This window comes from Pseudonaja textilis, chromosome 2 (assembly GCF_049901715.1).
Source record: "Pseudonaja textilis isolate UNSWEBS1 chromosome 2, rPseTex1.2, whole genome shotgun sequence".
Lineage (NCBI taxonomy): Eukaryota > Metazoa > Chordata > Lepidosauria > Squamata > Elapidae > Pseudonaja > Pseudonaja textilis.
Window position 1 is genome coordinate 122,525,902 of NC_141991.1, and position 27,891 is coordinate 122,553,792.

The 27,891-nt window shown below is 35.5% G+C and overlaps 1 protein-coding gene across 1 annotated transcript; it reads right to left on the reverse strand.

The window, feature by feature from the left end:
* Nucleotides 1–1,155: 1,155 nt before the first annotated feature.
* On the reverse strand, nucleotides 1,156–27,774 carry SUZ12 (SUZ12 polycomb repressive complex 2 subunit). The gene is made up of 16 exons (XM_026711128.2): nucleotides 27,180–27,774; nucleotides 25,489–25,535; nucleotides 25,338–25,402; nucleotides 19,961–20,029; nucleotides 14,485–14,534; nucleotides 13,224–13,309; nucleotides 11,239–11,470; nucleotides 10,463–10,565; nucleotides 8,537–8,642; nucleotides 7,818–7,995; nucleotides 6,730–6,821; nucleotides 6,138–6,281; nucleotides 5,662–5,819; nucleotides 5,176–5,374; nucleotides 3,632–3,711; nucleotides 1,156–3,357 (listed from the first exon to the last, which is right to left on the reverse strand). The coding sequence occupies exons 1-16, from the start codon at nucleotides 27,544–27,546 to the stop codon at nucleotides 3,009–3,011; spliced, it is 2,325 nt and encodes a 774-aa protein (XP_026566913.1). The 5' UTR covers nucleotides 27,547–27,774; the 3' UTR covers nucleotides 1,156–3,008.
* Between the last annotated feature and the right edge of the window lie 117 nt (nucleotides 27,775–27,891).

Sequence of the window (27,891 nt, forward strand, 5' to 3'; positions counted from 1 at the left end):
AAGGGGTTGGTTCAGAGGTTAAGGCGCTGATCTTGTCGGCTGGGAAGCTGGCAGCTCAAATTCGAAACCTGAGTGCCACACAACAGATGTAAGCTCCCGTCCTCACTCTGGCTCCTGCCAAGCTATTAGATATTACTGCAATTGATTTTCAGTATGAACAACTTCAAGAAACAGTTAGCTAAATGATGAAAGGACCTTATATGTAGCTAAGGTAGAGGAGGATGAAGCATGAACAATTGAGCAGGCCACATATTAAGTTTTTAAGCAATTACATTTTATGCCTTGAATTCAGCACAATACTAATAGCAGCTGAAATAAAATGCTAGAACTATTTGCTGAATTCCCATTAGAAAAAATTGAAAAACAGGTGGTCCTCGACTTAAAACCATCTAATAACTGTTCAAAAGCAAATGGCACTGAAAAAGTGACTTGTAACTGGTCCTCACATTTAAAACTACTGCAGTGTCCCTATGGTCACCTGATCAAAATTTGGGCAGTCAACCAGCATACACAGTCACATGATTGCTATTTGAATCTCCCCAGGGGCACCTGACAAAGTCAATGGAGGAAGCTGGATTTACTTAATGATCTTGGTAAAAAAAAATGACAAAAAATTGATGCGATTCAATGACCATATCGCTTAGCGAGGGAATAGAAGTTTGGATCCCTATTGTGACCCAAGTTGAAGATTAGAAAGGCTGCAGTTACGGCCCTGGTTGAATTTGTATAGATCAGAGACATACATTTGGAAGTATGTTTTTAACCATCTGAATTTTCTAAAATATTTCTACTTGATGTTAATGTTGTGAAAAATAATTGCTTTATGTATTTTACTGATTGGCAGACAGGAAAAGAAAATAATGTTTTGTTGCCTGTCTGAAAATTGACCATTTCTGATCCTTTCATAGACAATCATAGCATCAGACTTTGAGATACTATTGGTATGTTTTATCTTGATTACGTTTACTTTAACTGTAAATCTTTTTTTAAAGTATTATATCCAGAATGCAGGCAGAAAAAGCCCATTTCAAGCCCTATTAAAGATCACAATTAGTCCAAATGCAAATACTACATTCCCCCCGCCCCCCAACTAAATTTTCCTGGTTCTGAATTTACCATGGCATATATATGAAAAGATTCAACACGACACCTTCACAGATTTTACATATTGAACTTTATGTACAAAATTCAATTTCAAATAAACATTTAATGTAAAAACAAAAGGTTCATTAAACAATTGTCTTTATCTACTGTACCATTCAAATGTTCATCCAGTTTACATGATTTCTTCAAAGTCTCATTAAGAGTACATATAGAAAATCCATCTTTATTATAAATAGAAACAAAGGGATTCTCAGCTTTTATTATAAATGGACATGACATACAAAGTTTACTTGACAGAAGTAATTTGATTACTATTCTGGGGGGTCATCAACTTTTTGTGCAAAGAATGCTAGCCTCCTTTTAAGCATTGAGAGCGTAGCGTGACTGCTTAAGTGACATAAGCAATAACTCTACATCTATGTCTCTCCTAAAATATTTCTTTACATATGTGCACAGCTTTAGCAAATTAAAGCCCAAGAGAAATGCTTGCCGGCTATTCAGAGGTGTAATTAGAGTTTGCTACAACTCAGAGCAGACAAAAGACATCTAATGAAAACTGTAGTCTCCCTCTTTGCTATTGACACAAATCTGTGACTAAGAATTTAATACTGGATGACAAATCACATCCACACCATTAGTTAAATAGTCTCACAGTTAAACACACCTTTAGGGACCAAAGTCAGTATTTACAGTTTTTATAAAGTTTTGAAAATCTCCATTAGGAAGCTTCTTCCCCACCTATTCCAAAGCCAAAATCCAAAACAGGGAACTGCCTCCTTACGATGATGGAATGAAATAAAAACAAATGTTAAATTGTATTTACATAACTGATCCTTTATAAATAAGGAATATGAAAAATGAACTATAAGAATTTTTTTTAAAAAATGAGGTGATGTCACTCAACCACAGTGCTTGCTGGAACAAACCCTTGGTGCTGATACTGTACCAGTAGTGAAGCTACTTTCCATTGGAAAAAAAGAAAATCTGTAAACATATGCTTTAATGTGTTAAGAGCAGTGCAAGACTGCACCAGACTTTTAGTTAGCATCTGTATTAATGCAATACATCACGGAATACTTGCAAAAGAAGTGCAACACATTTTCTGGATCAATTTTACAGTGTATTTCCCCCCTTAAAAGTAGCATCTAAAAGTCCCAGGTTAACTGTGCTTTGATTCTGTAGTCTGTATACATGCAAATATAGGCAGAAGTTCCCACCATAACCTGAAAGTGTTAAAGCAGCATATCGTCATCTTCATCTGCCCTAAATAGTCTGATCTCATATACCAGATGATATCAACAAATTCTTTTAGGCTACTGGCACAATTAATATAGTATATCCCTGTGTTTGCAATAGATAAAGCAATTTCCCCCCTAAATGGACATTATAGAAGTGCAATATTACACTTGAATGCTTAAAAAGGTATTTAAAAACTGCAGCCTTCTAATTTGATAGAATAAAAACAAAAAGATCAAATTTAAATGATACATTATTTTCTACAAAAAGGAAACAGAACTTTTTAAGTACAAATTATAAACTGTTCCACTCTCTTCTCATTTTTAACTCCATGGTAGGAAAGTCAGCCATTACTGATGCAAAAATCTTTATATAAAAACTGGTTTACATATACTTAAGTTATGTAAATTCAGTACATCTCATAATTAAAATTTCCAAAAATTGTATTGCTCTTCATGCTCAAACTTTGAGTATTGTCATTACATCACTAGAACTGATATACATGTTGCACTTGCGTAATTATTTCAATAGGAACTGTATCAACACTGTGATGAAATCCTTCGTTTCCAGCAGTGCCTGTTAAAAATCTGTGTCTTATTAAATTCCTTATAGAGTTCATGAATCTTAGAATCTCGCTTCATTTTTTTTTGTCGGCTGGTCTCCTCTCTTCAGATCTTCTGTTTTCTATTCTGTTTTGTCATACAAGATGTAGTATCTATTTCTGAAGACCGTTCCCTAGAATTAGCATCGCAATAGCCATTAGTTGCACCCATCTGTTCTTCTGTAAACTCCTCAGATGCTGTGGCTGTAATGGACTCTCCTTTTTCTAATTTCTGTTGCATTTCTCGGAGCTTAGTAACAGCTTTGTCTATTGACATAATGCTTATAAGATTAAAGTCATGCATGCTGACTAGATGAAGCATAAAATTCCGACACAAGTTCTTCTTAATAATTTTGTGTCCATAATTTTCTACAAACAGCATACAGGCATGATTCATTTGATTGTCAGCAATAAATCTGTTAATATAAACAATAAAATAAATTATTACTACTTAGTTGGGCTCACCACTGAAAACAACAAAATTTGGATTGCTTGGAATGCTCTTTTGCTTAGAAATACCATTCTTGCTCATACTGCCACAATTTCCAACTTTTTAATTTTTAAAAAATTCTCAGTACATTAAAATAAGAATAGCAAAATATTTAATATTTTTTAAAATTTGACTTTAAAGTGAATAATTTTTCATCTGTACTTCTTGTTCTCATCCATTTTAGATTAAAAATAGCATACCCATGTTTCATAACATGTAGATTCCATAATTTCATGACTTCTTTTTCTCCTTCATTAACATCAGAAAATTCTTCAATTTGCTGCAGTAAGACAATAGTTGAAAGTTAGTTAAAGCAAAGGAAGTATTAACGAGGATGCCACAACACTTGTTTGGATGAGCAATATTAGGGTCTAAGTATTAAGAACTCTAGCATCTCTGGGAACAATTCCATCAGAAAATTATAGAATGTAATACCTAATAAAAAAGACTCTTTTTCTCATGCTAAATTGATTTTATGGGAAACACAACTTTAAAAATTGGGGAAGAAGATGTAACATAGAAAAATTGGATGGAAGGGGAGATATTTTGACTTTGAACCAATTGACAGATGATAAAGATGAATTTTTAACATATGCTGTGTTAAAAGATATATAACATCTATCAGATGTCACTCATTAGCAATAGTTACATTTTTAACAATACTATTTGGATCAACAGTATTTTTGGCTTCTGTGATACTAGAGCCATCAGTTAAATCCTTTAAAATAAAATAAAATACATAAACTACTACTAGTATTGGTTTTTATAGGTATTTGTTATCAATAAATCAGTGAGATATGCAGATGCCAAGAAACAAGCAGAATAAATAATTAATAAATAATTGGGTTCCTATATTGCCTAGACAATTAAAAAGTGTCTTAATTCTATAGCAAGAGTGTCAGTGGACCTGAAATTATGACTTAAGTCAGCAGCCCTCAACCTTTTGGGATTCAGGGACCGGAGAGGTTTGTCTGCGGACTGGAGGGGCTGTGATTTTGTGTGCTGCTTGCATCCCACAAATGGGGCTCAACTTGTTTATGCGGACTGGTTTCTGGCATGCTGCAAACTGATGCTGGTCCACGGATTGGGTGTTGGGGACCCCTGACTTATGCAACAAAAAATATTTAGAATTTATTGGACTCTCATTATGTTTACACAAAAAGTTTAAGACAGCATTTTATTGGAAATGTAATAATAATGTTTCTTTAAAACATGTGCTTTTACAATGTCCTACACATAGCAAGTTTTCGGAGAAAATAGTGGACTATATAATCAAGACAGTGCGACAAAAGCTAAAAATTTCAAATGATACCATTCTCTTGAAATATACACCTATATAAAATTTGACAATTGGACAATATAAATGGATTCTCTGGGCCCTTGCTAGAGAAAAAAAACCCTGATATTGTAAGATTGGAAAAATAAATATGGCCTCATTTTGTATCAAATACCTAACTATATTTGCCATCTATGAGCACCTACCTGTAAACTATGGAAATCTTATGACCAGCATCCAACCTTAACGTGAAAGGTTCTCTTCCCTACATTATATTATTTCCTTCCATAGTAATTAAATTAATATAGAAGAAACATTTCAGAATCTGATCGAGAATAAAAATTTTGTGTTCTGTACATAATCCAGCTCCTTGCTATTTACACCAGCAATTGTACCACCTTCATCTACTAATAATACCAGCAAATTAACAGGAGTTATCACAGTCTTCTGTGATACAGACAAAGTTACCGTTATAGTTTTCTCCCGTAGCCATTCAGGATCTTTTTCATCTTCACTATCAACTTCCATTTCTTGTGGGCGTAGAGGTAGACAAGTATCACTGTGAAAGTATAATCGATTATGGCCACTGCTATATGTTCTTTGCTGTTCTACTTCTCCATCTTCAGATTCAAGAAATTCTGACATGCTGGCTTTTGTACGCTTTGGTCTGAAAAATGAAGTGTTAATGTTTTCAACCAGGTATTGGAACATCTGAACAGCACAGCAACCCTACAAAAACCACTTGAGGACCGAAGCCTAGAAACCTGGTAGTTGTTTCCTGGCAGCAATATATCCAGATTATCAATTATTGTTGTAAAGTTCATTTAAAAACACCAACATATCACAACAGTAAGCTCTCATAATATCACAGTTTCTTTCCCTAATGTGACGAGAGCATCACAGATGTGCTTTTTACTCATATACATCTGCAGACGAACTCCATTTTCTACTGACCTGCATACAAGGATATGTGTTATTGGAGTTCGCTTGACTGGTCCATTACGACTGAAGGCAAACCCAGGCTGACGATGAATATCCTGAGGGTTTCCTGCATAGGAGCCATCATAACACTCATTGATAGAAACATCTATCCTAGCACCTTTTGGATGATACTGCAATAAATAAAAGAATGAGTTTTCCAAATCTTGCTGCACAAAGAGTCCAAACCAACTTTTAGTCACTATCCGTTTATTCTGAGTTACTGGGTACATTAAGAAGGATGACAGCACGTAATGTATATTTTTCACTGTTGTAATTAATATTGCTGAGTAGCATTGGAAAAAATAATTGTTCACTTACTCCATCTAGAAGTAAGTGGGCTCCATCTAGAAATTTACAATGTAGCTTTCTATAATAGAATACTCTTTCCCTAAGACAACACCAGTGGAAATAAAATATTAAACCCAAAGTGATTTTACTAGAATACTTACCACATAATTGAAAATAAAACGGCTGTGGCAAAGCTTGAGATGTTTAAGTAAGCTGTAAAGTTTGCGACAGTTCAACGTGCACCATGGGCAATGCAAATCATCTCTAGCTTCAGTCTGTTGCCTTGTGTTGTTATTATAAAGAAACTAAAAAAAGAGACGTTACCATGAGTTTGTTTAGAAAAAAAAACCTACATTGCAATTCATTCTCTTTTTAGTATGCATTTTATGAATCAGTGCATATTTCTACAAAAAAATCAAGTGATAGCTAGCTCCTTCTTTCAAAAAAAACAGGGAAATTATTATAAGCCGTTTTGCCTAGTGGTTAAAGCACCAGACTAAAAATCAAGAGGCAGTGAGTTCCAGTCCCACCTTAGGCATCAAAGCTGGCTAGGTGACTTTGGGCTGGTCACTTTCTCTCAGCCCAATACATCTCACAGTGTGATGTTTGTGGAGAAATTAGGGGGAGGAAGGAGTATTAGGTATATTTGCTGCCTTGAGTTATTTATAAAGTAACAAAGGTATAATAAACTCTAATAGACAGATAAAATAAACCAATGACCTGTAACAAACAGAAATATTTGATAGTCAATACCTGATAAAATATTCTCAATTTCTGGCGAGGCTCATTTGTAACATCTCTTTCTTTTCTTGTTTGTAGATCTGATGGCAAAGATTCCTTCACAGCTGAAATAGAACCTGAATAGTCAATGACTATATAGTCTTAATACAATGTACAAGACTGAAGTCTTTTGAAGGCCATTTTTGCTACATATGCCAATTATAGCAATCAGTAACTGAGAAATTTAGTTAAATTATTTATTTCACAAAGAGATGCTTTAATTAAGACAACAAATATCAGCACCTAGCTGATTTTCTTTAGGCTACAAATCTAAGAAGGGTTCATCCTGGTCAGTATTTTGATGGCAACTCCCATGATTCCAGCTAGACTGTGAAGGAAAAAAATCTGGAATATCTACAGTGAAGGAATGGTTGATGAATTTGATAGAATTATAGATGATAGAGTTCACAGAGATGGCAACGTTGACTTGAGTAGGGAAAAGACTACATTTGATAGTGATTGGAAACTGTACAGTGAAACCTCAGGTCACAGACTGTAATCTGTTCCAGGACTTCAATTGCAACCTGATTTGGTCACGAACAAAAGCGAGACTAATTGCACATGCATCTACAATTCTGCGCATGCACAGAAGGGGAAATCACCACGCCTGTGGTGACGCCCAAGGATCTGTTCGTGGCCAGAAACAACCATTTTCCCAAATTTTTGGTCGTGAACAGACATGTTCGTGACTCAAGGTTCCACTGTATGGACTTTTTGCTGAAAATGAACAAATAAAAAAGATTAACTTGTGTGATTTTTGAATTTTATGGATAGAAAGGATATAATGTGGAAGGGAGCCATTACATAACCTTATAGAGAGAGGATAACATAAATGTGCATATTTAAAACTGCTGTAAAGATCAGAAACCACTTTTATATATTTTTCTTTTTCATTTATTTTCTACTTACTTATCACTTTTAGTTTAATCTCAATATGTCTTATATAATATTTTACGTTTACTTTGAAATAAAAGAGTTTTAAAAATTGGCAAAGGAAGGGGGATCTACAGCAAGCAAGCAGCACAACTTAACTAGTATTTCTGTTTAAAATATTCACCTACCTATGGTCTGTGTAGGTTTAACAGAACTTGACTTATTTTCTTGAGGGAGACTCTCTGAATTCCGTGTTGAAAGGGGCTTAGCTATAGGAGTGGTAGGTTTATCATTTGTTTCTCCTGTCCATCGAAGTGTAAACTGAAGTGTTGGTCCCTGAGAAAATGTTTCAAATGGTGGAAGCCTCTGAAATAAAAAAGAGTGTTTTTAAAGAATTTTTTAAAGGAGTGTTTCATAAGGTGAAATGGAACAAGTCATTCATACAAAAATAATATTGAGAAAAGATAATTGTTTAAACTATTGTTAAGAGCCAAGTAAGCTTCACTGCAATAGTGGGACGGTGGAATGGTTTGTGTACTGCAAAGATTTATAGTGAGAACATATCATATTTTACATCTAATTATGTTCTCATGTGTCAATTTGTAAATTTTAATTCCCCCTTTTCTGTTCACTATCAGTCAGAAGACATTTCAAATTTGATCCCAACACACCAGTTAATGATTAGTCATCTGAACAGCAAACCTGATGTAGCGTATTCCTCTAAAGAAGTATTTATTTCAAAATATTTCATTTGAAACATTGCTGTATTACAGAACTAAATTGTTCTTTTCCCTTCTATTCAATTGCCCTATTACTAAAATTTCAAAAGTCACTAATATCAGAAGCTAAGGAAGTTCATCAACTCTATGCAACTTTTGAGGAGTTCTGGTGACATAGTGGTTCTTACCTTCCCATCAAGTATTGTTTCCCATGTTGCTCTTTTCTTGCTGATCGGACATTCTTCCATTTCTTGCATGGCTACTTCATATTCTCCATCAAGAAGCTGCAACCGTCTGTTACAAAAAATATTATTCAATATTTAATTAGTTGGTTTAATTTTTATGAATTTTATGGGGTTTCTTCATTATCTCTGAATTACCCGCTTTAATGTTGTCAAATAAATACAAATTTCTTAACGTGGAAAGGTAATAAACAATATAATTGGAATAAGAAAAAGATACAAAAAGTTAAAATGTCAAAACATACATATTAGGGTAAAGGATTAAAAACTATGACGCTAATGTGAACAAAATCATTCAACTATTTCCAAAACTAAAATCTGTTAAGGAATTCATAATTATACTACTGTATTATAATTCAACTGTTAACTATATTTCTATGTTATTTGGAAGAAATATAGTATTCTGAAATATTAATTGGCATTTTCCTTTACAAGTGATTGGTCTTTTTCAGACTGGCAAAATTTCTTTATCAGAAATATCATTAACATTTTTTTAAAGATTTAGTGCTAGAGATGTTAACTGTATGCCATATGCCCTTTGTCTGTGAAGGTGGTTTATATAAAATAACCTTCTACTTTAAAAGAAAAAAAATGCTGATTCTTTAGTACATTGATCCCTGCTATGTTAACTATGTATTCTGGACTGACTTATGACTTGGTTTAATAAAAAGAGGCTGGGTCCCAATAGCGTAAAGCAGCAGTCACCAACCGGTGGTCCGCAGACCACTGGTGGTCCATGAGAAAATTTTGGTGGTTTGCAGAAAAATTACTTGCATTTTTTATATTGCACTAAATGCTATTTATCTTTTTAAAAAATTCATATTAGTGGTCTGTGGGATTTAAAATTATGGATTTAGTGTTCCCTGAGTTGGCGACCCTGGTATAAAGGATTCTTGATCTATTTTAGGATTGTCAAATATAGATAGTTTTCAACTTATGACCACAACTGAGGCCAGGACAGTTGTTAAGTGAGTTTTGGCCCATTTTACAAACTTTTTGCCACAGTTGTTAAGTGAACGATACAATCATTAAGCAAATCTGCCTTGCTCCATTGACTTTGCTTTGTTGGAAGCAAAGTCAATGGGGGATTTTTTTTTCAGTACCATTGTAACTTAGAACAGTAACTAAATGAATAGCAATAGCACTTAAGACTTATATACTGCTTCACAGTGCTTTCCAGCCCTCTCTAAGCAGTTTACAGAGTCAGCCTATTGCCCCCAAAAATCTGAGTCCTCATTTTACCAACCTCAGAAGGATGGAGGGCTGAGTCAACCTTGAGCCTGGTGAGATTCGAACTACCAAATTGCAGTCAGGTGGCAGTCAGCAGAAGTAGCCTTCAGTATTGCATTTGAACCACTGCACCACCGTGGCTCATGGTTGTAAGTTGTTGACTATCTATATATAATATTATTCCTTCTATTATCTCTTCTAACAAGCTTTGTCTGCTTTTTAAATTTGCTCCCAATGACTGAACCCATGTTCAGACTTTTCTTGCTTCTTCCCACCCGTACAACCATACATTTACTTCTCATGTTTGGTCCATTTGGATTAATTCTTATTGTTTAAAAAACAGAAAAAATGTGGCATTTCAAAATATACTATACATATGCTTTGTGTGGTCCTAAAATAATACACAGTTTTAACATATCTTTTGCAGATATAACTACTTTTCAGTCTATTTAGTTGCCATAGCTACCATTGTTAATTGTGGTTAACAGAATTCTGACAAAAAGATAACCCTTTAAGTCCAGTAAAGGACCCTATTTTAAAGGTATTAAAATTAAATTTCATACAGAACTCTTAAGTTAAAATAAAATCCACATTTAAAAGGCTAATATGTCAGGAAAAAACTCCTTTTTAAGAGCACATTACCTATTTTTATCAAATACAGTCATTTGTGCTACAAAGGTCTTTTCCCCATCTTCACGGTTGGAAGAATTTCGTTTTCTTCGAGCTGGAAGCTCTTCATTAACATCTGTAATTAAATACAGTTACTATATAAACATACATATTAACTAATATAATTCACTATTTGTGTAGTTGAGATTTATTTATTTGAATTTGCTCATAAACAGCTGTTTACAGATAAATAGTAAAAATAGAAAGCAATGAAAAAATTAAAACCATACCCCTTCTTTGGTATAGAAATCCTTTCTAGGCAGCAAAGATTTAATATGCACAATAAGATTTTATTTAAAAAATCCACTGTTCTCAATTGCATATGCTCTAGATAAAGGGTACTAATGTACCAGATGCATAAAAGTAGATTCAATTTGCATTCTGCTAACATAGGCTCTTTGGATGATGACAGGAGATCCAACTTCAAGCTATGTTAAAAGAAAATGGAACTTGAAAATTTGTAGTCTTGTTTGGGCTGATCCTTCTTTTATTCAAGGTGTTTCATTTCTCAAATATTAGCCAATTTAGGCTCCTTTGAAAAATGAAAGATAGGAATAAAGTGATGTGAGAATCTTTTACAATCCTTCCTGAAAAAGAAAACCTTACGCAAGGACACATGGTGCTGAGACAAAACTGAACCTAGGCAGATAAAAGGTGTGCATAAAATATTATGCAATGAATGCCTACACATTCAAGAACTGGCTCCATCTTTTTATTTCAAGTGAAAATGAAACAGACTACACTCTTACCAATATTTTCATTTGTTTCACCATTTATCATCCCATTAAATTCTCTTCTTCCTGGGCGAGTTACTCTGAATAATAATGAATAAGACTTCACCATGTGGCTGTTACTGGGTTCAAACTCATTGCTGGAAACCGCCAATGATGGAAAGTTGCCTGGCTTTATTTGGTTGGTGTCTGGATTCAAAGGTACCTGCTTTTTCCCTGTAGGTACTTGTCTTATGGGACAACTAACATCCTGCAAACAAAGATATGATTTGCTGAACACAACAGAGCAGAACCCAGGACTACTTAATTTATTTATTGAACGGGATTTTATATAGTGCCCCAATACACAATCTGAGTGGTGCACAGCAGCTCCAATCCACATTAATATAAAGGAATAACTAGATGGTGTTCTGGAACAACCCACTGTGGGCCAAAGAAAGATTGTTTTTCAGGACCTTCCAAAAGGACAGGGTGTACTGGACAGTACCTCCAGTGGCAATTCCAGAGAGTGGAGGCTATTATCAAAAAGGCTTACATTTTCCTTCTCTTCTGTCTCTAAATATTTGAACCAGACAGGAAGAATCATACTTTGGACAATATTTTTTGTGGTTAACATTGGTCAGCTCACATACAAAAATGAAAACATCTTTACAGACTCTAAAGATCATTATTTTTATATCACCTAATTTGAGTTAGCTCATTTTGTAATTTTTCCAACATTTTCAGAAGATTTATTAATTATTTATTATTATAGCAATACACTCCATCTAAAATACACTGTAATAGACAATCAAACGAACAAGTTTTATATGGAAGCCTGAGGACTAAATCTACATTATGTCAAACACTAATCAGCAATACAGCCCTATCTTTTATTCTATCAGAAAATATATTTCCATTTTAGCTAAAAAGAGACTCCTGCCATCTAGATTCTTTTTGCATTCTGACCTTGAACTATATTAACATTTCATGTTTCTAAGCAGAACAAGGACTGGCAGTGTATTCACAATATTCAAGATAAAAAGGAGAAAGAAACTGCTGATTTGTAGAACAGCACCTGAGCCTAAACTATGATCCATTGACAGGTTTTACATCATTTACAAAATATCAATGACCAAAATAAAGTTACCAAGTTCACACATTTCATAATTTAGGTTTAACTAAAATTTTTAACAAAATATTTTCCTAACTTAATTATACCTTTCTAAAGTTGTAACACTATGCCTGAAATTCTGTTACATAATAATCTTGCTGAAATTCTAATTAACTTTAAAAAGTAGAATACTATGTTCTTTCAGTTTAGTCAGAATGTCTTCTTCACATTCCTTCCAAGCCCAAAGATAGAGAATCTAGTGAAGATTATCATATATCCACTTAGTTGCTCATCGACTCTCATCATTCTACCAGTGTTAAAAAAAATTAGGTGGCAGTTTCTAACAACCCTTTTCCAATGTGCCGAGGGGTCTAAAGAGGCACAAGGACTAACAAGGAGGTTTTGAACTTTCTCTCACTCTTGGTCTTTTGTTGGCACTTTTTAAGACTCACTATTCGGCTTGCAAAGCAAGCAGTTTTTAATTTTTTTGTAAAAATCTTAAGCTACATTTTTTTAAAAACCAACAAAGAGGAAAAGCCATCCGTTAAAAAATATTAAGCTTTTAAATTAAGTCTTTACATTGTATATTAAACTAAAGAGTTTGAGGCAAAATGTTCCCTCTCCTTAGAATTCAAGTAAATAAAGTGAAGAAAGTAAGACCTAATTAGAACATACTATTTTATCTGGCAGTAAAACGTGAAAAAACCCAGCCCTTAAATGAGAGATACGAATAAAACAACAGCGAAAGAGAAACTTGACAAAGCAAACAAACTACTTATTTAGATAATTTACAGTTTCTCATAAGAAACAGCCTAGGTTTAATAACACACTCTTCCTTTACCATCTACAACTTTTGCACACGTCTTTTCTATTTTTTCTGTTATTTTAACATTCACTTTCTAGTACTTACTTTTCGTTTTTTATGGCAAACTTTTACAAGTAATACTTCCAGAGTTACAGAACTTTGTTCATTTTCTGAATTTTGCAATGGCTTATCTAAACAGTCAATATAAAAAGAGAAATCATTAAAATCCTGAAAAGATTAAGAATTGAATTCTGCATAGCCAAGGTATATTTACAATAAGATATTTTGTTGGATGTCTTAGAAATGCCCACCCATCCCTAATAGAAGGCTCTCATATCAGTAAGAATTGCCTAATGTAGCTGCTATTTTTTTTGCAGAGGAATTTCTCAAGACACATTGTTAAAAAATGCAGAATTATGCAAACAGAAAAGCATTTGTCTAATGATGTCCATTAGCATACATTCTATATTTAAGCTCGACAAAAAAGCATGTTATTTTTAACCACCTTAGCTGCAAAAGCCGGACCTTTTTCAAATTCAAAAACATCCATTTATTACCTGTAAATGGAGCTGCCATTACTCAGAAATGATACAAGTTTATATTTTAAAATACTGAAACAATGTCCAATAAAATCTACAATACTCACCAACTAAATACAGTTGAAACACAAAGGCCCAGGAGCTTTAGATTTAGAGAAATACCATAGCACACAACATTCTTCTTGAAGCTCAGTTTCAATCCTGGGTACAGGTAGGCTTTAACTTACCACAAAAGAGCCCCAAATTTCCATTGTTAAACAAGACAGTAAATAAGTTGTGCCAAATTTTATAAATTTTTCTGCCACAATTGTTAAACGACCCACTTAAACTGCCAAGTGATTCATGCGTTTGTTAAGTGAATCTTGCTTCCCCCCATTGACTTTACTTGTCAGAAGCAATCTGGGAAGGTTACAAATGGTGATCACACAACCCCGGGACGCTGCAACCATCATAAATGCCAATTGTCAAGTGCCTGAATTTTGATCATGTGACCATGGGGAAGCTGCAATAGTCGTAAGTGTAAAAATAGGTCATAAGCCTTTCATAGTGCCGTTGTAACTATGAATGGTCACTAAATGGATGATTATAAGTTGAGAACTATAACAAATGTTTAGTACTCCACACTAATACATAGAAATAAAATCATTAAGATTGCGATTAACTTCAAGCCTTAAAGCCAATTAATTTGTCTGACAGACTGGATATAACTCATACTTTGCAGAACACAATAGTATTTTTATTGTCTTAGTTTTATTTCCCAATTCTACAACAAATGACATTTGTCAATTGAGAGAACAGCGCAATGGGAAAAGAGAAAAACTACTTACCATTTTTATGGAAGAAACCAGTAAAGGTGAGATGTAGATGAGCAGACAAGCTAAATTAAGAAAATAAAAATTTACTGATTTGAAGATGTGACATTTTTAAAGTCTTTATTTAAATAGTTTATGCAAACATAAAATTTTTACATTTTATCCACTAAAACCACATTTACAAATAACACATGTACCACTATACAACTACTTACATGAAATACAGCAAGTGTTATAAGTAATCATTTTGGCTCCTTTGCTAATATAACTTATATTATTAACTGGGCATTTCAAGTAGTTGAGATTAGATGTACAGATAGTTCTGAATGAAACTGTACTTTTCTTCTTCTAGAATCTAGTTTTAATTACTGTTTCAGATATGCTTGGTTAGCTGCAGTTGGCACTTCCTTACATTACACAAACTAACCTAGCATTAAGTCTTTAATTCCCGAATTGTCTGGATTAATATTGTACTCTACATTAGAATGCTTAAATTAAGAATTTCTCATGCTTGAAAGTACACTGCTCAAAAAAATAAAGGGAACACTTAAACAACACAATGTAACTCCAAGTCAATCATACTTCTGTGAAATCAAACTGTCCACTTAGGTAGCAACACTGATTGACAATCAATTTTACATGCTGTTCTGCAAATGGAATAGACAAGAGGTAGAAAGCATAGGCAGTTAGCAAGACATCCCCAATAAAGGAGTGGCTCTGCAGGTGGTGACCACAGACCACTTCTCAGTTCCTATGCTTTCTGGCTGATGGCTTGGTCACTTTTGAATGCTGGTGGTGCTTTCACTCTAGTGGTAGCATGAGACAGAGTCTACAATCCACACAGGATGGCACATCAATGCGAGCTGTGGCAAGAAGGTTTGCTGTGTCTGTCAGCACAGTGTCCAGAGCATGGAGGCACTACCAGGAGACAGGCCAGTACATCAGGAGATGTGGAGGCCATAGGAGGGCAACAACCCAGCATCAGGACTGCTACCTCCGCCGTTGTGCAAGGAGGGACAGGAGGAGCACTGCCAGAGCCCTGCAAAATGACCTCCAGTGGGCCACAAATGTGTATGTGGCTGCTCAAACGGTCAGAAACAGACTCCATGAGGGTGGTATGAGGGCCCGATGTCCACAGGTGGTGGTTCTGCTTACAGCCCAACACTGTGCAGGTCGTTTGGCATTTGCCAGAGAACACCAAGATTGGCAAATTCACCACTGGTGCCCTGTGCTCTTCACAGATGAAAGCAGGTTCACACTGAGCACATGTGACATACGTGACAGGGTCTGGAGACGCCATGGAGAACATTCTACTTCCCTGCAACATCCTCCAGCATGACCGGTTTGGCAGTGGGTCAGTAATGGTGTGGGATGGCATTTCTTTAGGGGGCCGCACAGCCCTCCATGTGCTCGCCAGAGGTAGCCTGACTGCCATTAGGTACCGAGATGAGATCCTCAGACCCCTTGTGAGACCATATGCTGGTGTGGTTTGCCCTGGCTTCCTCCTAATGCACAACGCTAGACCTCATGTGGCTGGGAGTGTGTCAGCAGTTCCTGCAAGACGAAGGCATTGATGCTATGGACTGGCCCACCCGTTCCCCAGACCTGAATCCAATTGAGCACATCTGGGACCTCATGTCTCGCTCCATCCACCAATGCCACATTGCACCACAGACTGTCCAGGAGTTGGGGGATGCTTTAGTCCAGGTGTGGGCGGAAATCCCTCAGGAGACCATCTGCCACCTCATCAGGAGCATGCTCAGGCATTGTAGGGAGGTCATACAGGCACATGGAGGCCACACACTACTTAGCCTCATTTTGACTTGTTTTAAGAACATTACATCAAAGTTGGATCAGCCTGTAGTGTTTTTTTCCACTTTCATTTTGAGTGTTAACTCCAAATCCAGACCTCCATGGGTTGCTAAATTTGATTTCCATTGATAATTTTTGTGTGATTTTGTTGTCAGCACATTCAACTATGTAATGAACAAAGTATTTAATAAGAGTATTTCATTCATTCAGATCTAGGATGTCTTATTTTTGCGTTCCCTTTATTTTTTTGAGCTGTGTATATTTTACTAATTATGACCTGTATTTACTTCATATATGCCAAAAGTACTCTGGGTCCAATTCAAAGTGTTCATTTTAATATTTAAAGGCCTCCACCAAACAAGACAAGACCTGGAAGACTCATTCACTAAGCTGGCACTATAACAATAGGATGGGGATGACGAGTTACACTGTAATATATCTGATGTCATTAATTGAGCAGGACGCTCCAAAAAAATTAAGTCAAAATTTCTGAACCTCTTTTTCTTTCATTATATGCCTAAATGGTTTAGTTTTTAAATAGAGTCAATTTGAAAGAACAATGTCATAAATTTACTTTGTTAAAATATTTATAAACAATTCTAGTTATGTGAATCATCACTCAAGGTATCTCACAATGTTTTAAAATTCAGTTTTGTAAAGACCATACAATAGTAAAGTCGCTGAATAAGAAGACAGAATCAATAATAGTATCCTAATCAAAACATTAGCTTCAACAACCTGCTGAAATCAAATGACCCTTAACAAGTACAAAACCAAGAGAGGGGAGTCAACTTCAAAGCATTCAATGAGATGGTACATCTTGTAAAAACAGGTGACGAGTTCGGCAGTAATTATATGAAAGTTATATGGTGGAAGTAATTGTACCCTAGCATTAATATGACTATGTTGTATACTAATAAGAATGCACTACAAAGAAATTTTAATAATGCAGACTTTTAAATTGGCTACTAATTATATGATTTATTATGTTTGCTTTCATTTCTTTCTAAAAGAAATATATACTACTTCCTAGATATAAAGTATTAATGATTGAAAGCCTTGTTTACTGAGAGAAAAGCATTGTCAGCAATTACTACACAATTAGTTTTTCTTTCCTTATAGTATTCATCAAAGCTTGACCCTTTCACGCACACTATAATACCAATGTTGGTGATCTCAGGATAAAATCACTGTCAAGAGCCATTTTAACCAATCTGATAAATATCTTGTTTAATTACAAGATTAATTGTTTAATTTATCACTGGCATCTAAAATGTACAAATTTAACATCTTAGTACTTTGACATTTTGATGGATGTTTATACTTTAAAACATATAACAATCTGTAATTTCCTATGAAGGGAAATGGTCGAAAATTTTATTTCAGAAGGACAAATAGGAAACTAACATCAGTTCCTAAAAACAAATGAACTCATCAACAAAAGCCATTAGGGTCATAAGTTAATTAAGCAATTCTTCACTTGAAGGATTTTGTTTTACATGATTTTTAAAATGTGTATGTTATGAGCCTATGTCATCCCCGCCAAAAATGAACTAGCAGCAGGTTCATGGAAAATAAAATGGTGTATTTCATAAGAAAAACAATTTACAGCCCTAAGAAGAGATGCATTTGGCTTGAGAAATTAAAGACAAATCTATGTTTGTACCTCTGCATATAATGGAGTATCTTTTTGTCTTAGAATTCAAAACAACTTACTGCTGAGCTTTAATGTAATCTAATCTGCATATAAGCAAAGTCTGAAAACATACTCTGTGTGTAAAAGTACATGGCTCATTCCCACATATTTTTTACTCACTAGAAAGCAATGATTTAGGCATTCTTGGGAAATAAATTTCCCAGAATAGAAGCAATTTTCATAATTATTATAGTTTTGTACAGCCCTGATAGCCTATCCTTCATTTGCCATATTTTTTCATTACATAAAGAAATGATTTCATTTGAAGTAAATTCACATTTCTAAAACAATTAAATAAAAGCTAATAAAAATATATACAACAGGTGGTGTTTATTTCACAACCACTTCTTCAGTGATCATTTTCCCGCAAAGTAAATAGGGAAGCCAGCAGGAAGTCTGAGGTTATAGTTACATGAGGCCCTTGCTTAACAATGACAACTGGGGCTGCTGGAACTGCCCTACTAAGCAGCACAGTCACATTTTTTTTTTAATTATGACAATATTGCTGAATAACAGACTTTCCAATCCCATTAGCATCATTAAGCAAGAACCACCTTTATAAACCTGATACCTAAATTAAAAAAAATGTATAAAGACATCATTGAAGGAAATACAATTCCTTAAAAGAAACAGCAAATGTCATAGCAGTGTATACCTATCTATCTCAATCACTAAAACGTAGTGCCTTCCTAAAAAAATAATTCATGCTGTGTCAAAAAACCCAGAGAAGTCAGACCAATTTCTGAAAGATAAATAGGCCACTCAACAGATTCCTTCTCCAGTTCCAATAAACTGAATTTCTAATTATATAAGAATTTTTCAAATACTGTATTGTTTCAGCAGGATCACACTTTTTGAAATATAGAAGTCCAAAACTATGTCAATGCACTGGGGGTAATAAAGTAGCACTTTGAACTGGTTCCAGAAATCAGCTGACGCTGCTGAATGTTTTAACTGCAATGTCACAATATTTTTGAACATAGTTTAAAGGTAGCCAAAAAGAGCACATAGCAGACATCTAGGTGTGATGTAACTGAGACTTGTTATTATCATTCTCAGGTTTGTCTTTTTGAGGAACAGATACAAATAGTGCGAGATAAACATAAACTAAAAAACAGCTATAATTGTTATCACCTGGGCATCTATGGACAACGCTAGTTTTAGCAGGAGAGTCCCATTTCCTCGAAACGTATGATTAAAATACACATTTTTAGAAAAACAATGTAGCCTCCATAAACGTGTCTAATAACCAAAAGCAGACACAATCGCATTACTTTTTGATTTAGCAGCCTTCTCACAAATTAACTCACAATTTAAGGATAATGCAGAAAGAGTAGTAATACTTGGATTTAAATTTTAAGTGAGTTTGGGGCTTTACATTAAGTTGAACAATCAGCTTGCATAAAAAAGAAAACCGATTTGTCACAAAACCATATGCTAGTCAATTTATGGTCAATTTTAGAAAACTTCCTAGCATATTTATTGGCTCTAGTAACTTGTTCGTAAGGTGTTGTAGCAATTAATGATCAGCAGCAAAAAAAAAATTAGAGAAGTATATCCTCATATGCAATATAACATATGTAATACTGATCCCAATCCATAGTACAATGCATAGTAAGTGGAAATTGAACTACATAATGGAAATCAATGAAATTTCAAAAAAAAAAATCAATCAGTGGATCAGCCTATATACTACCCAAAAATAAATGTCTACAGAAGTCTCCTTCTGCAAATACAACATTATTTATCAGTGTTAACTGGGACAATACACTATCAAAGTACAAAACACACACATCTTTTTAACAGAATTAATTTATGGATATTTTATTATGGGAGAAGCAGATGCAAATTATCTTCACCTACATCACATTTTTCACTTCCATTTCTGAATAAATTTTATTGACACATTATTTAATCTATCATGTATTCATCATGGCTGAAACATTGCTACTGAAACACACTGGTTGATAAAACAAATGTTACCTTTGCAAGTCGTGTTCTCCCTTTGTTTTCTCTACTTTCGTCAGCATCCCGTCTACTCTGAAAGTTTTCCTGCAATAGAAGTTGGCTTTTGAAATTGCACTGATTTCCATTATGTATTTTATGCAATTTTGTTGCATAAAAATTTTCTTCCAAAAAAACACCATCCTTCAGGAACCAAGTTTTGGGCTGCCCCCGCCCCCGCCCCCCCGCCCACCAAACATACTGAATTTATGAGGAGCATCCCAGCAATTCCTATTATTTTAGATTTTTTAATATATTATTTGTTGAATGCAATTAAAATATTGCTATGATAATATCGCTACATAATATTTAAAAGGTTTTAACCCAAAGTTAGAGATCACTCTGAACATAGCTAAAGTTACAACTGAAATTCACTTTTGCATTGAGGCCATTATGTCAAGTTACCTACCTATCCTTCCCATTTTTGATTCATCCAACATGCCCCCCACCTCCCCCCCCGCCCAATTTTGAAGTAGCTATGAATAACTACAGATAGCTATACTTCCTTAGGTAGGCAACATAATCCATTAATCTTAGCATTAATTACCACAGGAAAATTCCTGGACCCCATGCTACATTATTTGGGAGACTGATGCCAATGCTGAGTCACCAAAAACGGAGAAACATTGGCTCATCTATAAAATAATGGACCAACATAGAAAGCATCGCTGTAACCTCCTTTCAGGTTTTACTATTTCTATTAACTTTGTTCTATAAATGATATAATCAAGCTTCTATTGGTTTTCTATTGAAAACCAATAGAAGCAGTATTTGATTTTGAAAATATTTACACAAGGCAATAATACTGAAAAGGAGTAGAAAATGCTCCAAGCAGCCTCCTTATATTCAGAAAATCCCCAGCAACAAAGTGGCAACATTTCATATCTTCTTTATCAGAACTGATGACATTAAATCAAAGATTTTTCACCCTTCTAAAACATTTTTCATTATCATGCACAGGATATTAAAAAATATTAATATATCATACTGTGGCCACTGTTTTGAGATGCAGTTGTGAAAATTATTTGCCCCTTAAAGTTTAATATAGCTTTGCTGCTGAATGTTATGAGTTTCACATAGAGCTACTGTTATGTTATTGCTTAAATCTTTTAAAAATACTTATATATTGCTTGATACTTATAAAATTATATCTGAGCTTACTGGCATTTTTGAAACACTTGGGAAATTTTAGCCTTTCTTAGTCACTGTCTTTTTATGTCTTAGGCTGCTGCTATAGATCTGTAAACTGCTTTTTGATTGCTAGTTCTGAATGTGTTTCATGCAGAGAGACGATAGGTCATTATTATCTGAGAAAATGGAGAACAGGCTTTATTGTTGAAAAACAGCAACTGCCTTTGCATGATCTAATGCCCTCCCAACACAGTTTGCAATTCTTTTAACACACATAAAAATAGAAACCATAGATTAAAAAACAAAGAGAAAAGACAAGTAAGGTTAAGATAGTACATAATCATCCTTCTCTTCTTCTGGCTCATGGAGGTCAATCTACCTTACACTGTCTTGAGGAATTTGAATGATGCACATCAGAAGTTGCTGAAGAATTCATTATTACAATTATGTGAACAGAATAGTTAATCCTGGCTTTATGTTCTGGGTAAGAAGAGCTTGATTTAGAAATGGTAGAATTAAGTAGTGGTTCCTTTGACAATCCCTTCAAGCAACTATCCTGCATAGTGTGAAAACTAGCAATATAGTCTTGCCTCTGAACTGCACAGATCCACTGAGAAATCTACTCAAGAACATGAGTTTTGGGGAATCATAGTATGGGGAGAGCTTTCAGCTTTCTACAGCATGTAGAAACAATCGTCTCTACCAGTAGTCAAACTCAGCTGCCAAGCTTAGTTACCTTAGTTAGCTTTGTATAGTCAGATGGTGGCAGACTGTCTGAATCAGACTACCTACAAGTTATGGTTTCCGATCTATGTCCTGATCCAGGTCTAGGAATTAGTTTTACTTTGATTACACTGTATCTATTCAAAAGCTGCTTACAGCCTAGCCAAAGGAAAATAAATTGGATAGAAGATTCTCAGTGTCTAGTTCATTAGTACAATTGTTCACATCCACTTTGATCAATAGCACACATTTTACAGCTGGTCTTGAGTAATACTAAGGTTCTTTTTTTTTTCTACAAATACATCTAAACATATAAAAAGATGACAAATTTATACTATCTGAAGAGAATCCAGAGTAAACTTGTACAATCTAAATATGAATGTATAGTTTTGTGGCAGAATATCCTCATATATTTCCTTTTTTGCATACTGATTATAAAACCACTCAAAGTAAGTTACAGTGGAAAATGTATATTTGAAACTGAGATTCCGATAGTATTAAAATTGTTGGAAACAGCTTTAGAAAACATCTTACTCAATTTTGTTCATATCAAAAATCAACTGACTTGGAAAAACACCAAACCCACTATTATTTGGGTCTGAAGCAGGTCTAGAATGTACTGCTTTGCAACAGATATAGTATCTCTTTAAAGGTAGCCTTTGATTTATGTGATCAATTTGGCCTCCCATACTGTTAACTAGAACAAATTCCTAGATGACATAATTCTAACAGCTAGATCAGGTACCACAATTATTTGAATACCTGAATATATTTCATGTAGTGTTCTTTGATCGAAGCACAATAATGGAAGGCTAAACTAATGCTTAGGAATAACTGAGTATTAATTAAGATATATTTCACATAAGGTAGAATTTTGGGCAAGGAATCTGGAAATAATTTATTCTGCATGAGAATATATTTCAGCTAAACATTTATAGCCTGGACATGGGCTCTAGATTAAGCATTCAGGAAAAAGCTAAGATAAGGATTCTTTCACATATATAAGGAAGCTATAGCAGGAGTCATACAGTCATCTGACATATTTTGGTCATGATCAGGTTAGATCACTATAATAGGCTATTGTGCAAGAACTCCAAAAACTAGAATGGTATGTTCCAGCAGAAGCCAAGAGATCATCTCTTTTTCATTTGTTATACAGCGCTTGCAAATTTCTAGGCTGATTTAAATCCTAAAAGGTAGAATCAAAAAGTACTGAAATCTTATCAAAACCCATTCTATGAGTTAAGCAAGACCTTACGTTTCTCTGCTATTTAAAGTAAATTGAATTGATCTTCTAACTACAGTGTTCAAAATTTATAATACTTTCCTATCGGGAAAGTTCATTTCTATTTGTCATTTACAAAGTTTTATTTAAGTGAGAGTCTTTTAATTTTATTTTTGTAATAACCACTTTGTAGTAATTCATTAATCATGAAGCATCATCTTACATTTACTTGACAGAATAAAAATACCATAATTTACAGGACAAAAAAATCATTTATGAATATTTTATTTTAAAAGAACATGGCTAATTAAACTAATCATTTTCAATACAGATGTTTATTGAATTTTGTGTTATATCTCCCATAGCTATTTAAAAACACTTTTAAAGAGTATGTCAATAAATAGCTTGCAAAAATTCAGCAGACTACCTATGGTGTCAACTTTTCTGGATTATGAAACATTTTATTGGGACTTATGGACAGTGAATTATAAAAGATTTAAGGTAGACTGATTTTGTATATGGTAACTATAGCAAGATCATTCATTATATGAAGAACAATAAAAAAATAATGAAATCCGCAAAGTGGAGAAGGAAAGTGTGAAAATGTCAGAATTCGCAGGAATGGCAAAGCTGATTTGTTTGATCAGAGGAAAAAAAGCCTTTTTGAAAGATTGGAAACCTTATATGGATTTTTTGCTGGAAGAAATGAAATGATTCATGGATTTGAAGATTAAAGTGGACTTGGATAAAATGAAGAGCTGAAGGGATTTGTATATCATTTAAAAGGGGGGGGAGAGACAATATTGTAACTATCTTTTGAGAAGAAGTTCAGAAGTCATTTGTATATTCCTTTATTTTCTTTTTGTTCCTGCACTTCTTTTTCTGTTTTCATTTGTCTTTTATTATATTAAAAATAATTTAATAAAGTTTTAAAATTTATAATAGCTTCACTATCTAGCATCTTTGATTTGATTGCTTGTAGGTCAAATAATTACTTAAAATATCTTTTAAACCAGAATAGAGACCCTTGGATTGAAATAATTTATGATTCTCCCTAACAAATACTTTCAGAGTATACCACACAATAGGAGAGGTATATTAATCATTATGCACTTTTGAAGCAGAGTGAAATAACTGCATTACAGCAGTACAAGCTGGATACAGACTTTATATATATCAACACTCATTAGTCATGCTTTTTAAATACTTTCAAAACTGATAATTATATTAATCTATACATCACATATGGCACAAATTCAAAACAAAAAAATCATGGCTAAATAAAATAAATGGACTCAGTCTCAATATTGGGGAAAATATTCCAAGAAATTAATCTCTAAGTATGAAAACAAAGATTCAGAAGAAAAATTAAAGTCACACATTTTCTTTCTATTACAATCCAACAGCAGCAGTCATTAACAAAGTTTCAGTTACGCTGAATATTAGAAATTAATCCAAAAAATACCTCAGAATTAATCATACTTAAAACTTTATCTACTACCTTGCACCAGCAGCCATTAAGTCATGCTCCAATGTTCCTACATGATTTTGTCCAGTCACAACAGTGTGAAAGTATTAATTTTAAATTGCCGGAAATAGTTTTAATTACTGATACCTGTCCATTACACGTTTGAAGAATTCACACTGTAGCTTTTCCCCTACTAAATATATCCCATTAGCTCAGACTGTGTCTTCTTACATTACATCCCTGCATCTTTTTCATCATTGCCTAACATGTTACCTTATATTATTTAAATGGCACTGCATCATTAATGCTATGTAAGTTACAAAATATCTATAGCTTCTTACTAATATGATACTACAAAGAATCTAAAGAAAATTAAACCCACTAAAAAACAAATGTTAGAAATGCTTACTTTAAAATAGCCAGATAAACCTTAAGATGTTTAAAAATCAGCCACAATAAAACAGCAGAAAACTAGTGTTATAAATAGCAAAAAATAATCAATGCATATTTTTGTTATTCAGCAAGCATTTTGAATTACCTGTCTTGATTACTGGAATTGTATTAATTTATAAATAAATCACAGAGACAAAATTCCCAAAACTATCACATTAAATATGGGCACATCAAACAAGCAATAAATGTCAAGCTTCCTTGACATGAAATACCTGTATCAAGTTCATCTCATTATGTAGATCAGAAAAAATTAGTTTCAGCTTCAATGGCAGTTATAGACAAGACACATGGACACATATACTATTTTGTCACTTATTGGAAAACAAAGCCATTGTTTTAATTACTGCTTAAGTTACCTTTTAATATTTGTTCGGGAGTTTCTGTGAGACATATAAGTGAGAGTTCTATGCAAGAATATTGGCTGCAACAGAAAACGGGAAAAAAATCAATTCAATGCTGACATGAGAGAATCTATGAAATTAAAGACAAAGATTAATAGTTACTCACAGCTATAATATTGCGGGTACGTAGAAATCTATATATTTGTGTGGGTTCTGTGAGGAAAAAAATGAAATATTCTTTACTCAAAGGTGCTAATCTGAGACTTCACTAGCTTTTGTACAAGCACTGCAAAGTCATACATAAAACATTCTCACACATATCAAACCTGCGTTCATATAGATTTCAAATATGAGATGAATAGGCATTTTAAAATGGTAACCTAATAAATATTAACATCACTTTGTTGCAGAGATCACAGAAAGTCTGTGGAGATTCTCAATCATCCAATGTCATGATTTTCCCAAAGGTATTTTTTAACCCCAAAAGAGGCAACTGGGTTTTCTTGGTGTTTTTTTTTCCTCCCAAAACTTCGCTTCTCGTCCAATTCTAAGTTCTGTGATGAGAAGTGAAACTTAAAAAAAAAACCAAAAACCTACCAAGTTGCCTTTTGGAACAAACTTTGGGACAGGTCACAGAAAGATACCTCAGTTGGTAAATATCCTACTGTACAGCAGACAGTCAGGGATCTTAACATACACTAGTAACATTTATATGGAAATGGAGCATACACAACCTTGTATATTGGAACCTGTGGTACAACAGCTAGAGGAGCCAAGTAAGGAGCATAATGAACGAAGATTCTAACAATAATTTTAAGTATTTTAAAACTTTTCAAAAATCAAGCTGTGTTTATAGATAACATTATGCATAGCAGTATGGTAGCCTAGTTTGCACAAATCACCTAATGTATTATTTACAAATTAATCAAAGCTGTTAATTGTTTTGTTAAATAGTTAGAATTGTTTAGGTCTAAAAACCAGTCAAGTAAAAAAACCAATCTTCCCGTATTTTGGCTACTATATGTCAATGTTATAAGGTATCATACACTGGATACTCACCCATCTATTTAACATGTTACAATGCTCTTTAACAAGTTACTCTTTTTTTTGTTTGTTTAGTCCAAGAGTGTGGATCAACCTCAGCAATCCACTTCTCATGCACTAGTCTATCACCTTAATTAGAGCACAAGCGTTACACAGTTCGTTACAAACGAACTGTTGGGGCCGCATTTAGTACGTTAAATCTATTTACTGTACAAAGACACCTATATTTCTTAAGGAATTCTCGAGGGCAGGAAGACGATACTGGAAACAACACAAGTATCGTCCATACAGCAACCCCTCAGCTCCATCCCCATCCCTTCGAGAGAGAAAGAGGGCGACCCGAAAGGCAACTCTACACCGCGGTGCGCAATCCCACGGCTCCCGAAAGGCTCCCGGAGTGGGCGTGCGTGCGTGCCGCTGGCTCGTTAACGAAAATGATTAGCAAGGCACGAGTTTCCCCTAAAGAGATCTCCCGGACTGACAAGCCAGACCCAGAAGCCGCAGCAGTTTTTTCCTCCAGCAACCACCTCCCGCCCAAAGGTCCACGGAGTCTCTCCAAACATCCTGGTCGCCGCCGTTGTTCCCCAAAGGTGCTTCTCCAAAAGGCAAACAAGTCCAGTCGCCTCTTGGAAAAGCACCTCGGGGACTCCCGCCCGATGGGTCGCGGGGACCCAAAAGCCGCGGCTGCCCCCCAGCCCGCCTTGCCCCCCGCTCCCGCGCCGCAACTTGGGGCGGCGGGGGTGGGGGAGAAAGCGGCGGTTGCCGTGGCCCTTCATCCCTTCCCAGCCACCCCCCACCAGAGCCCACGCTCACTCTCGAAGGCCTGAAGGAAGAGCTCGTGGTCAGCCTGGATCTGCTCCATCTTCGGTTTTTTCACCGGAGGCAGGGCCGCCGCCGAACCGGCCGCCGCGGAAGATGCCGACGAACCCCCGCCGCCGCCGGAATAACTGCCGCCGCCGCCGCCTCCACCGCCGCCGCCTCCAACAGCACCGCCGGATTTGCCGCCCGGCGCTGCGGCTGAGGTGAAGCCGCCGAAGCTCCCGCCGGCGCCTCCGCCCGTGGCGGTGGCAGCGGCGGCGGCGCCTCCCCCTCCGCTCGGAGCACCTGAGCTGGGCCCCGCGTTACTCCCGCCGCTGCCTCCTCCTCCACCACCACCACCGCCGTGCTTTTGAGGAGCCATGAGGCCTTTTTTCCTGCGGGGCGGGAGCCGGACGGCAGGTGCGGACCGACCGCGAGAGGGGAAAAGGGCGCAGGAGCGCTCGCGAAGGTGAGGTGGCGAGGAGGAAGTGGAAGCGCTTCAACTCTTTCGGAGTAGCCCCGCTCGGTTTCTCCTCAAGCGCCCTCTCTGCCCAGCCAAACCCGACGGCGGCGCCACCGCCGCTCCCGCCCCCTCCGCCGCCTTCCTACTGGCTCCCGCGATGGCGCCGTCCCGCTTTATTGGCCGACGGAGATCCCGCCCAGCCATGACGGCAGAATGATTCTGCAAGAGTTTGGTTGGACCGCGCGCTTCACCGCCGGGAGCTTC